Source organism: Cantharellus anzutake (assembly GCF_015039405.1).
Source record: "Cantharellus anzutake strain C23 chromosome Unknown EI90scaffold_97, whole genome shotgun sequence".
Lineage (NCBI taxonomy): Eukaryota > Fungi > Basidiomycota > Agaricomycetes > Cantharellales > Hydnaceae > Cantharellus > Cantharellus anzutake.
Genome location: NW_024067047.1, coordinates 93617 through 106512, shown reverse-complemented (window position 1 = coordinate 106512; position 12896 = coordinate 93617). Strand labels below are relative to the sequence as shown.

General features: G+C 47.0%; 2 protein-coding genes across 2 annotated transcripts; one reads left to right on the top strand and one right to left on the bottom strand.

Annotated features, from left to right (window-relative positions):
- Nucleotides 1–221: 221 nt before the first annotated feature.
- EI90DRAFT_3082995 (uncharacterized protein) lies at nucleotides 222–758 on the bottom strand. The gene has a single exon (XM_039062039.1). The coding sequence runs from the start codon at nucleotides 713–715 to the stop codon at nucleotides 560–562; it is 156 nt and encodes a 51-aa protein (XP_038909770.1). The 5' UTR covers nucleotides 716–758; the 3' UTR covers nucleotides 222–559.
- A 445-nt stretch (nucleotides 759–1203) lies between these two features.
- EI90DRAFT_2941665 (uncharacterized protein) lies at nucleotides 1204–2479 on the top strand (the record flags this gene model as incomplete). Its single annotated transcript, XM_039055268.1, has 2 exons — nucleotides 1204–1582; nucleotides 1638–2479. 2 exons carry the CDS (start codon nucleotides 1204–1206, stop codon nucleotides 2477–2479), a joined length of 1221 nt encoding a protein of 406 aa, XP_038909769.1.
- Nucleotides 2480–12896: the final 10417 nt, after the last annotated feature.

Below are 12896 nucleotides of genomic sequence, written 5' to 3'. Positions count from 1 at the left end.
CGGAATTTTCCTCCGACAATCTGGGAGATTTGTCCCTGAGATTGTCAACTTACCTTACAGACGGATTGAAGGTGTTTCTGTCCAGGGGTATCCTGGCCATCCTTACGAGTCATCCATCCAAAGGCTAGCCCGAGTTACTCGTATAATATGAGCCGCTGCCTGCTGACAGTGACCCCCCGGAGAACCCCGAACATGGCAGTGCAAGTCACAAGTGGTGGTCACTGCGATGACTTAACCACCCATTGCGGCCTCACAGCCATCTACGCGAAGCCGATAACTTTGCTATGCAGGTTACCTGCCTCTATTGGAATGGACTTCACCTATACTTCTGAGGCAGTTTTGCAGCCAAGATCGAGGTACCCTAAAAGGTTTCGTTGATTCCAGCTCCGATGCCACCCTTCGTGCCTATCTCGTCAGGAGGCAGCACTGCAAATCAAGTGATCTGCGCTTTCTGCTGGCAGCTAAGTCCTCTCCAGCGGCTTGTGGCTGGGAGACTGATAAGGACAGAATTAACACTGCCACATGTTACCTGCTCTAAGTGAACTGGGATATGGCCCTCTTAATCTGTGAGAGCGCGTGCAGCAGCGCGGCATGACTTTATACTCTCTCGTTTAGGTCTCAGGCTATTCAGTTCTAAGGCGAATGCGGATCCGATGTTTAATTTCCGGTAATGGGTGTGTGTGTGCGCGCGCGCGCGCGCGGGGCCTAATTTCATACCTTCCTAGAAAAGCCCGGCAATTTTTCAAGCAACGTGTACCCCCCACTTCTTTGTTGGTGTGGTTTACTTCTTGTCGCCCTGCTTGAGGGCTGTGCAATAGATCATCTAGGCCCTATCTAAGCGGACTCAGTACCGATTAGACATTTCCCAAGATGTCAATAATTTGCAAACTTGTTCTCCTTTGGAGCTCTTGAATGTTCTAGCGTTGAACTTGTTGATCCCGTGAAATTCCCTGTTGCACACCTCTTGATTTCTCGGCAAGACAGTTGAACTCTAATCAACAAGGGCTTTGTGAGATCGACGCCATCACCCATTTATGTAAATCCCTTCCAAAGTCAGCTTCGGTGTTGTGCGAATGAGCTGAATTTGATTTTAGGCTTTAAATGGACCCTCGCAGAAGCTGCGTGGTTGACAGAAGGCTATGCACCCAGTGGTGTATAAAGCTTCCAGGCGAATGTCGTTTCCATGTTGTACCCCCCGTCCCAATGACAACCGCTCTCATCACGTTTATTCTCGCCAACAATGCCTACGCCGCGCCGATCCTCTCCTATCCACCTCTCAACGCCATCAGTTTGTCGATAAACGTATCTGAAGCATGCAATGACCTTCGGAATTGCCGTACCATGTGGAATCTCGTTTACGGCTGTCTTCTAACAATATTCATCTGCGTATGGACGGCTGTACACCCGAATGTGGTGGAAGGAGATAAGGGTCGTATGCATCTGATGGATGAGATTTTGAATAGGGATGATCGTTTCGGCTTAATGAGGAGTTCCCTGATTTTCCCAGAATTGGTTGTTGCTAAGGCATGGGTTGGATTCTCAGAAGCCTGGAAAATATCAAGGAAATGTAAAAATGTCGAAGGTATGGAGTGAATCAATTGAGATGAACGCTTGACCTATTGATTTTCACATGCTAGGGTGGACATTTGTGCATTCATACTTTGTCAGAATGGGAGGCTTCATCGACCCAACAGCACCTTACATTCGTTATGAAGATCCCTCCGTCCTTGGCCAATACCCTGGTATCATTCAGAAGACGGGAAATCGTCAGGTTGTGGTGATGACGAAGCAGGAGATTCTCCGCAAAAGCAAAGGCGATTTTTTATCCAAGTCTATTGTATCTCTTCAATTGCTGTGGTTCATCGTTCAGTATGTGGGGCGATGGGTCGGACATCTGCACAGATCGCAGCTTGAGACAATGACGCTTGGATACTCTGCACTGAGCATTATCATCTGTGCGTTGTGGTGGCACAAGCCCCTTGATGTCCGTTCGCCAATTCAAGTGACGAAAGAGGATACACCTCACGTTCCGACTTCCGAGGCCAATGTTGCTCGAGTGCCTCTTGAAGTAGAGAAGCAGGTAGATTCGCCTTCACCTGCGGCCAGAGCCATTGGCCGAGCTTGTGACGCATTTGTTGAATTGCAACCCTTTTGGGTGTTTGTAATCACCGGCGCCATCTTCGGCGGAATTCACTGTTCTGCATGGTCCTTCCCTTTGCCAACACACGCTGAATCACTTATATGGCGCATTTGTGCAGTATATATTACAGTAGCTCCTGCTCTTGGCCTCGGTGCATTAGTAATATTGGAGTACACAAGTTCTGGCGATTTCCAGATAAACTTTAATTTGGCCATTGTGACAATTTATGTTGTCGCCCGGATTATCCTCTTCGCACTGACGTTCGCATCCCTCCGCTCTCCTTCTCCTTCTCTATATCAAACGCCGTCTTGGTCTTCTTTTATTCCCCATCTTGGATAAGATGTATATATTCTTTGTCATCTCACCTGTTTTGTAATTGGAGGACCGGGTCAGGGGCAAACTAGATGGATTCAGCCATTAATCCGCATGCAGGACACAGATGCTCTATAAGCACGCATACAGAAGGGGCTTAATGGATGACTATGATATCATGCGGGCTCATTCAATCCCGTCCGAGTGTCTAATAGCCAACTCGTCTGCAGCTGGACATCAGCAAAAGTCCGTTATGCTCCGGAGCATCAAGAGTGGCTGGAGCATGTGGGAGACAAAACAGCAGATTGGGCACTCCTGGAGCCAATAGTGTTCTTGTTATGGAAATGGGAATTCCCATTTTAGACTCTTATGGGTTCTGTATCACATGATTTGTATAGTAATAGAGTTTATCGAATCAATAAACAACCAAAAACCCGCTGTGCTAACATCTGTATAACCATATGAACCCCATTTCCCAACCTTTCCCTCTTCCTGCGCTAAGGACGGATGAAAATGGGCGCCTCCGGCCCCATTTTTGTAACAGTTCTCCTGGGAGGGGGTTCAGGAGCCACTGGGAGTGGTGAGGAGTATGCAATGTGCCAGGAGCAGTGGGAGGAAAATTTGGTCTCTAAAAAGTTGAAAAAAAAAAATTTAGGGAGAAATCAAAAAAAAAAAAAATTCAGGAACTATAGTGCCTTTAAAGTGCTTTCAGGACATATAATTATTTGCGAAATTGAGGAAGAAATGATGGAGAAAAATGGAAAATACTTTTGGAGACCCGAGAAATAATGAGAACTGAATTGATGGGAAAGTCTGAAAATTGAATAGGAAAGTGAGGGGAAGCCTTGTAGCATTGTTATTTTCTGCTGTTCTGATTTTTCCTGATTATTCTTGGTCTCACTCCCAGCTGCTCCTGGACCCTGGAGCTTCCAGGAGTATTGAGGAGCAGTGTCATGGCCCTGCAAAGTCCCCACCCTTCTACCACTTCCATCACTTAGCGGCACCGATAGTGGTTCCCATCTATGGCCCCGTAGCGGCACCTCCTTCTTTCTCCCACCACCACTTGAGCTCCTCAGCCATTTGGCCAATACCATTTTATTCTTATTCATTCACTTAACTTACTAGCAGTTGATGTTGTTGCCGCTGATCCACTCCTTATTGACATTTGGTTTATTCCTTTATTGACACTTGGTTATTCCTTTATTGACATTTGATTTATTCGTATATTGACATTCTGATCCGCCACCATATTGGCACCTAGATTGTTGGGCTATCCATTCTGCCTCCCAACTTCGCCATCCTCTGTCCCATTCATTTCTTCTGTTCCATTTCCCTGGTCCTCATCGCTCTTTTAGTACTTGCCATCCTGCTCCCATCCCACGCCGGACCGACCGGCCCCTTCTCTGTTCTCCTTTCATATTGATACTTGTAGTTTACTGTCGATGTACTTCAGTTCAAATATTGACTAGAATTCCCCCCCAAGTACTCTCATCTTAAGTTCGCCTCTCAGTTCCATCTCCGCTTAAGTCAACGTTGCCGCAAGGTACCTCCCGCTAACTTGAAATATGGGACAGCCTAGAACGTGTGGCACAATGCTCCAGCCAAGTTGTTGAAGCCGAAGTCCCAACCCCCACAATGCTTTGCAACAGAGTAGCTCATTAGCTAAGTGTCCACTCACACCGCCATACTCCGCTCCGCTTCCTGCAAATACCTCAAATACAGTTTCTGACAAGCAGCTGGGAATGAGACCAAGAAGAATCAGGAAAAATCAGAACAGCAGAAAATAACAATGCCACAAGGCTTCCCCTCACTTTCCTATTCAATTTTCAGACTTTCCCATCAATTCAGTTCCTCATTATTTCTTGGGTCTCCAAAAGTATTTTCCATTAGCTGCTCCTGGACCCTCCCAGGAGCATCCTGGAGCATCCTGGAGTATCCAGGAGTATCCAGTAGCAGCTGGGAGTGAGACCAAGAACAATCAGGAAAAATTAGGACAGCAGAAAATAACAATGCTACAAGGCTTCCCCTCACTTTCCTATTCAATTTTCAGACTTTCCCATCAATTCAGTTCTCATTATTTCTTGGGTCTCCGAAAGTATTTTCCATTTTTCTCCATCATTTCTTCCTCAATTTTGCAAATAATTATATATCCTGAAAGCACTTCAAAGGCACTTGTCATATCCATCCCCGACCATCGACTTCCACTCCCTCTGATCCCTCTGATCCCTCTGATCCCTCCAGTCTACCTCCGCTCCTTCTTCACTAACCTTGGAGCTCCCATATTCTGCAATCACCTTGGTACCCCTCAATGGTCACCACCCCCTCCTTTCAATTTATTACCTACACCTCCCTAAGTACAGAGCCCTGAAGGCTTCCGGACAGCTCCAACGTCTGCTAGCACACTCCCACCTCTGCTGGGCAATACACTCACTTGCCCTGCAAGCCCACCTTTGGGCCTATCCCTCCTTTCCATTTCTGGGTTAATGCCTACCATTCCATTAAACCTGTAACCCGACTCGTTGGTAATATTCAATCAGCTAATGTCTAACCCCGTTAGCTCTGCTCCACTTGGCTCCACCATTTGCGGGCCTGCCCTTGTTGTAACTATATATACTCAACTGTACATAGGTTACACCTCAGTAATAAAATCGATTAGAGTTTACCCCCCTCAGTTCTGGTTGCCAGTTTAGTAAGTTAGGGCACGGACATGTTACTTGGCACAGCACTCCTGGCATAAGTCGCTGAGGCCAAAGCCCTCTGCCACAGGGGCACTCCTTTGTCTCAACCTGGTCTCTGACAGCACTACAGTTCCTGAATTTTTTTTGAAATTTTCCCTAATTATTTTTTTCAACTTTTTAGAAGTCCCTATTTTTCAAATTTTCCTCATTTCCCTCTATATCCCCCCCTCATTCCCCCTTCATTCCCCCCCTCATTCTCCCCCATTTCCCCCTCCTCCATATTCTGCCAGCCCAAAAGTGATTAAGTTGCCAGATTAATCATATATCAGGCCATAAATTTTGATTGTGAGTCTCAGTGTCCTTGATATATAGTATAGTGTTTGATCTAAATGTTAAGCAGTGTCTTGTTGTGTTAGTCTTGTGGTAGGAGGTATTCATCTTCCCTCTTTTTTTCCTTTTTATTTTCAAATGCTCCAGGAGCTCCCAGAAGCTTCTCACCCCTATACACTTTGAAGCATTTAAATTGTATTTACTGGATATGTTTGTGGACAAAGCAATGCTCCATGCCCTCCTGGGAGTGCCCTGGAGTACCTAGCCAACTCCGGAGGAAATGGGCTGTTCCTGGACTGGCCAATCTCCTCCTGATTCTCCCAGTGCTCTCAATACTCCGGAGCACTCAGGAGCATAACAATTTTTTGCTGATGGAATTTGCAGATCATTCCCACTCACAGATGTCATCATGGATTTGCTGGTCTCAGCCATTCGAAAACTCTGAGGTTGCCTTGCACCGCCTCATGTTCAAAGATCCACTTTGCATATCATGTATAACAAATGATATTTTGCCAGGATACTGCTTCAGCAACCATTCTCAGTGGGCGCTAATTGCATACATTTCAATTTCCATGATTGATGCATGGTTGGGCAGTGCAGGGTTTGGTTGCAGTGATTATAAAATGGTAGACGTTGAAAGAGGGCTTGCGGCTCTCTAAGCCGACTAAGCTCGTGGGGCCAAACTCTCCCTAAACTCCTACTTCTTGACTAGACTTCGCTCGACTTGATCCTTAACTCCGTGGTGGGTTCTCTGGGATTCTGCAAGGTCCGGGCTCAGTGTCCACTACTCACTCGTTGTGAGCTAGATCACTGCCCTTATTCCTACTGTTGGAATTCCACACACTCACACCCTCTCTAGCGCGTCCTAGCACCTTAGAGAATTTGGGGGAGGGGAGAACTTCTTTTCAAAAATCCAGTATGTACAGGATTATAAGAAATAATTATTTTTAGAAATAATAGATGGTGAATATTGGTACCATATGGCACCTGGGTACCTTATTAGGCGAAATAATAAAAAGGGTAACAGTAACAATAAAAGAATATCAATCAATAACTGAAATGATGGCAAAATATGAAAATAAAAGAAAATAAGCGATATCTCAACGGATTTACGGAATTATGAGCCGAAATTGGAGATGAAGCCGGAGATAACTCTCACACAGCCAATAGGCATTTTTACCAATTTATTAGACGCCGTGGGAACGAGTGAGGCTGGAATTCTGGGTTGCCGCTTGAGATTCCCACGCCCGCACATGCCCGTGACCTGCTGTGCCTAACTTGCCCAACATAGAACTCCGTCAATTCTCCACCGTTTGGGACGTTATTGATATCGTCGGAATCGTACGAATTAGTACTATTTTTAGATATTAATTTCGTACCGAGTCGTCGCATGAATGAAAGGGGTTTTCTAATCGTGGAAACGGGTATCCGAGCCGGCACTGCGCATGGGCGATTATCCTGCCTACAATGTCTTTCTTGTTCTCATATCAGAAGTGTGCAACAACTGTCATAATAAACCATCCAGTGGACTTTCATCACATCAAATCCCTTGCGATACTTGGCCTGCATCTGACTGAGCGTTCTCGTAAGCGTATAATGTTAATCCCATGATTCAACTGGAGAAGGCATGCTCCTGATTTTCGGATCAACTGTCCTCTAAACCAGAGAATGATGCAACTATTAGAAACAACCCTTGCATGTGAATATGCCCACAAGGTGTTGTGCCACAACTTTGGAAGTAGAGTGGTGTTCAAATTGGGTGACTGTCAGGGCACAGATGGTTATCCGGCTGGCCCGGACCCCTATCCAGATAGGTTGAGTACCCGTAAGTCAACATCTGCGTGTGATTTGCTGTAGTTAGAATGCAGGCTGTACAGTCATTTGCTTCTGAAATGCACACACCTCTAAGATGCACACGGTGATTTTGTTCATAAATGACTTAACTAATGCATTAAATATGTATCCAATAAAATGAATATATCTCCCCTCTGATGGCATGCCAAATATGAGCTCAAATGCTTCAAAATTCATCCTAAAAAAAGCAAAATTCCGTGGATTTTCTTGATTTTTGCATCAACTGAATTCACATTTTGTTCCATAGTGCTGTGAATTGTCAATAAAACTGCTCAGTTTGATTTGTCAGTGACAGTGATAGGTAGAGCACATAATGGGAACATGTTTTTGACACCTCCACTTGCGTACTTGCCACTACAAAAGCGGAGCAAGTGCTGAATTCTCGGAGTGGCAGTGATATTATCACGTGACCAAATCACCTCCGATCGCGCTCATCAACCTTTGATCTCTCCCTCTCTGCACACTTCAGTGATGGTTGGAAGGCCACAATCTAAGGCAAGAGCTCACCACACGCTCTTGAGAGACTTGGAAGCAACACAGAAGGCAGCTGTGGCAGCTTACATGGCTGAACAAGAGAATGCTAGGTTGGAAGGCCGGAAGCCTGCTGGCCTCCGAGTTATTGCCGATCAGTTTGGAATAGGCTATAGGGCACTGGGATACCATGTCAAAGGTGGAAAAACCAAATCTGAATGGGCTGAGAAGAACTCGCATCTCAGTCATGCGGAGGCTATGACTCTCATTGACTTTGTGATTGGAATGGCTGATTGGGGCTTCCCCCTCACTCACGAAGTCCTTACTCGTTATGCCCTTGAGGTGAAAAAAGCCAGTAATCCTGAAGTGCAGAGATTTGGACCAAGTGTCAGGGCACACCCGCCTGACCCGGCTCCACCCGGCCCAACCTGACCCGGTACCCCGCCAGTCCACCCTTCCTTACCTCCTCCCCCTTTCCCTTCTTCCCCCCTCATCCTCCCCTCCCCAGTTTCTCCTTATCTTACTTCTTCTTTATTCTCCCTTTATTCTACATGGACGACTTTCTCTGTATCAATGTACCATTGACCCACCTGCAGCGCGCCCACCATGTACCCGGCCCGGGCACCTCAGGCGACCTCCCACTGTGCCCAGCACACGCGCCTGCACCGGATGCCCTCAGGATCTCCCATGGAGACACCCGGGTGGTTACGGCTGTGTGCGAGGGTGACGTGGCACCCGTCATGTGATCCAAGCCGCATGTATATAAACGAACCTGAAGTGGGAACCGAAGAAGTAGCCTTCTTCTCAACTTTCCACTTCAGGTAAGTAGTACAATACCTCTCCTTTAATGATAATAACAACTTTCCACTTCAGTCTAAGTGGCCAGGGACCACTGTCCCGCATCGGGCCTGTCAGTATGCATGCCCGATCCGCCCCCTGCCAGGCTCTCGGTCCTGGACGCTACACCCAGACCCCCTCGACCCCGGATGAGTCCCTGACACCAAGTTGGGCCCAGAAGTTTCTCACCAAGTATGGGGACCATCTCTCAGCAAAATGGAGCACTGTCAGGGCACACCCGCCTGACCCTGCGCCGCACCCTGCACCGTACCGCCCCACTCCGCTTTCCCCACTATCACCCCCCATCCCTCCTTCCTCACTTTCCCCTTTTCTCTCTATTTCTATTCTATGGTTGATTTCCCTTTTCTCCATGTACCACTATGTACCTAACCCCGCTCCCCTGATCGCTGCATGCACCGTGCACACTCCTGCCTACTGAGCGGTGTAGGCAGGATAATCGCCCATGTGCAGAGCCGGCTTGGATACCCGATTTCACGACTATAAAACCACTTCCATTCACACAACAACTCGATACAGATTCGGTATCTAAAAATAGTACTAATTCGTACGATTCCGACAATATCAAGAACGTCCCAATCAGTGGAGATTTGATGGAGTTCCATGTTGGAGGAGTTAGGTCACGAGTATGTGCGGGCGTGGGAATCTCAAGCGGCAACCCAGAATTCCAGCCTCACTCGTTCCCACAGCGTCTAATAAATTGGTAAAAAATGCTCATTGGCTGCATAGTAGTTCTATTCAGTCACATTTCCAATTTCGGCTCATAATTCCGTAAATCCATTGAGATATCGCTTATTTTCTTTTATTTTCATATTTTGCCATCATCTCAGATATTGATACTGTTACCCTTTTTTTATTATTTCGCCTAATAAGGTACCCAGGTGCCATATGGCACCAATATTTGCCATCTATTCTTTCTAAAAATAATTATTAGATATAATCCTGTACATACCGGATTTTGAAAGAAAGTTCTCCCCTCCCCCAAAATTCTCTAAGGTGCTAGGATGTGCTAGAGTGGGTGTGAGTGAGTGGATTCCAACAGTAGGAATAAGGGCAGTGATCTAGCTCACAACGAGTGAGTAGTGGACACTGAGCCCGGACCTTGCAGAAATCCCGGAGAACCCACCGCGGAGTTAAGGATCGAGATAAGCAGAGTATAGTCAAGAAAGTAGGAGTTTAGGGAGTTTGGCCCCCACGAGCTTAGTCGGCATAGAGAGCTGCGAGCCCTCTTTCAGCGGCCACCTCCAGGATCTCCCGCGGAGACACCCGGGAGGTGTGGCTGTGTGTGGAGATGATGTGGCTTCTCCCACGTGACCCTAACCGCATGTATATAATAGCACCTGGGGTGGGAACAGAAGAAGCAGCCTTCTTCTCAATTTCCCACTTCAGGTAAGTACCATAGCTTTTCCCTTTTAATGATAACCCAATTTCCCACTTCAGCCTAAGTGGTCAGGGATGCTCACCCTGCGACAGGACCGCCACTATGCATAGCTGACACCTGTCCCATTGAGTCCCTCATGCCGGGACCTCACCGCTTTCGGAGCTGTCCCTGACAAGCACCTCCCTTGATACAGTCCGTGCCTCGGCTGTCAACCCAACCAATGTCAAGAAGTGGTTTGAAATGGTCAAAGGGGTCCAAGATAGATACCAGTTCCGTCCATGCAATATCTATAATTTCGATGAGTCCGGTTTTCCAGTTGGGAAAGGGTCAAAGCAGCATGTTCTCACCCACCCTGGGACAAAATCACAGCATGCTGTTGAAGATGGGAACCATGAGAATGTCACAGTCATGTGTACCATCTGTGCCGATGGCACTGCTCTTTCACCTGTCGTGATCTTCAAGGGTCAGTCTATATGTGCAGCACCATAAACTTCAAGGAAGTTTTCTTTTGCAATACGTCCAATGTGTGTATCCCTCCATTGCTGTAGCTGCTTTGACCATGCACGCTTGAGTACAGAGAAGACAACGACATCGAGACCTTGGAGCACATGGGTGGTGTGAGCAGGGAAACAAATGATCACAATGTTGTGTGCAGCAGCATAGTCAAGGAAACCCATGGTGCAGTGAGAGTTATGCCCATCAAGAATGAGTAGCCTGTACTCATTTTCGTGAGCAAGCTTGTTGCATGTTTGTTGATCAAAAAAGTTGAATCCAATCAACACTGATTTCACCATTAGTCCAGCCTTTTGCTGATACTGTAATGCTGTTCTGACACTGTAAGTTGCATGATAACTCAAGGTTAATTATTTATGTACGCTGCACCAATAGGATTATTTCGACCCCACTTCTCAAGCAAGTATCATATAGCTCGTGCTGAAGTGGTCAGACCTCTTCAAGAAGGGCATGAGGATCAAGCTTGCAGCATGCTTGTGGGGTTGCATGTCCCATCCAGCGCAAATTCCCATGTGGCCCCAGAGGCTGATATACAATGGGTATAGGGCCTTGGGAGGATTTAATTGGTGTCTTGCCAACAAGGAACCTTGCTGAGGATGTTTCCAGGCTTGCATGGATTTGATCTTCAAAGTTTGGATGAATCTCGGGATGATGAGAAGTGCTGACCAGGTCATGGTGGTGATGGGTTCTGTGAAGGGCTGGGGTGCTGGGTGTGTCTAGAGGAGATTGGATTGATCCATCCTGTGTGCTTGTTTCGCCCAGAACCACATCCCGCATAATTGCAGCTACATGTTTCACAGGGGTTGGAAGTGTCATTGGGAGTGCCCCTTGGTTCGAAAACTCCATGCTAGGTTTCATCTGACGTGTGGAGATGACACTGGGATTGAATGGCTCAATACGAGTAGCAGCAAAGGAGGCAGTGATGTTCTCATGAGTGAAGCAAGGAAATTGAGAAGAATGCATGGGAGAGGGCCAAGAAGATCCATGAGGATGCAGTCCAGGCTTGGGAAGAGGAGACATCAGAACTCAAGGTTGCCAAAGTCCCAAAGAAAAATTGGCCTAATAAGCCACCACGCCCATGGAAAGCTGCAGTGCTTGCTGCAATTAACATGAGTGAGACACTTGAAAGCCTTGGGAATGATGGGGAAGAAGAGGGAGAAGTGTTTGATATAGGTTCTAATGAGGAGGAAAGCGAAGAGGAGGCTGAGGTTGACTAGAGCGGGATATATGTCTATTTTCCCATGGCTGTGCACATCGGCAGACCCCCCAAAAAACAAGCCCCCTCAGAAAAAATCATTTTTCAAGCTCATTTCTTCATATTTCAACTTCAAATTTTATACAGTAGTAGGCCAGAAGCTACTTTACAAGATCATGTCTTTTGTTTGGAGTTCTACAATTTCAACATGCATGTATGGACAAAATATGAATACTGTGCATTTTGGAAGCAAATGACTGTATTCAATGCGCTATTTCTGCTATTGCATCATCCCTCACCCGTTATCACCCCCTTATCTGCATGATCTATTCTCCTATCTCATGTCGCTTCTCTATCGGCTACCATGTGTTCCCAATGTAGCTGCGCTCTTATGAGTTGCGGAACTCATGTATATAAGGCCTTATCGCCAGCTGGGTTGGCCCCCCAGCTTTTACAACGACTAGTTTCCCAGGGAGATTCTTATGCACGAACTGACATGCAGACTCTGACAGTGATGGAAGTAGTAAATTAATCGGTCTGACACCATGAGCCCCATCAAGTTGGCCACATTGTCAGGGCCCGGCCTCGGACTCGGAGGCTCCCTGACCTCAACCCCCATCTGGCCTGTCCTCACACTATGCAGGGCATGAGATGTATAGTAAAAGGAAAGATAATATATACACTTGCCTATGCGGGGCATGAGATGAGAAGAAGGGTAAAGGTCTCATCTCCCCGCATGGTTGCTATATAAAGGAATGGGTCACATGCCCACAACTATACAGCTCTTAGAGTTGTGTAGTGTGACCCGGAGGGAACATCCAGGTGGCAGTGCCCAGTAAGCGTGGGAACGTTCTGGGCAAGCTGCTCGCTCAGAAAGTCCCCACGCTATCCCGTGCGCACGGATACACAACACAGAAAGGCAACAACAAGGCAACAATGAAGGAATGGAAGGAAGGGATTGGTTGGGGAGTCTGGGGCACCCTAGGGCAGGGTGCTGAACCCTGACACACATGGAGCACCGGGTGTGGGGCTTAAAAGGGGTTGGGATCAATTTTATGATGGAATCACAAATAGAAGCATCCACCTGCCACTTGGGTTGTGGAGCAAAGATAGGGTTGCATGCAGGTGGGGTTGAGAACCAGACTTTAGCTGCAATATCCATTTATT

What these genes read in the sequence shown, in the direction of transcription:
- EI90DRAFT_3082995 (XM_039062039.1), bottom strand. Translation starts at nt 715, where the DNA reads ATGAAATTAGGCCCCGCGCGCGCGCGCGCGCACACACACACCCATTAC.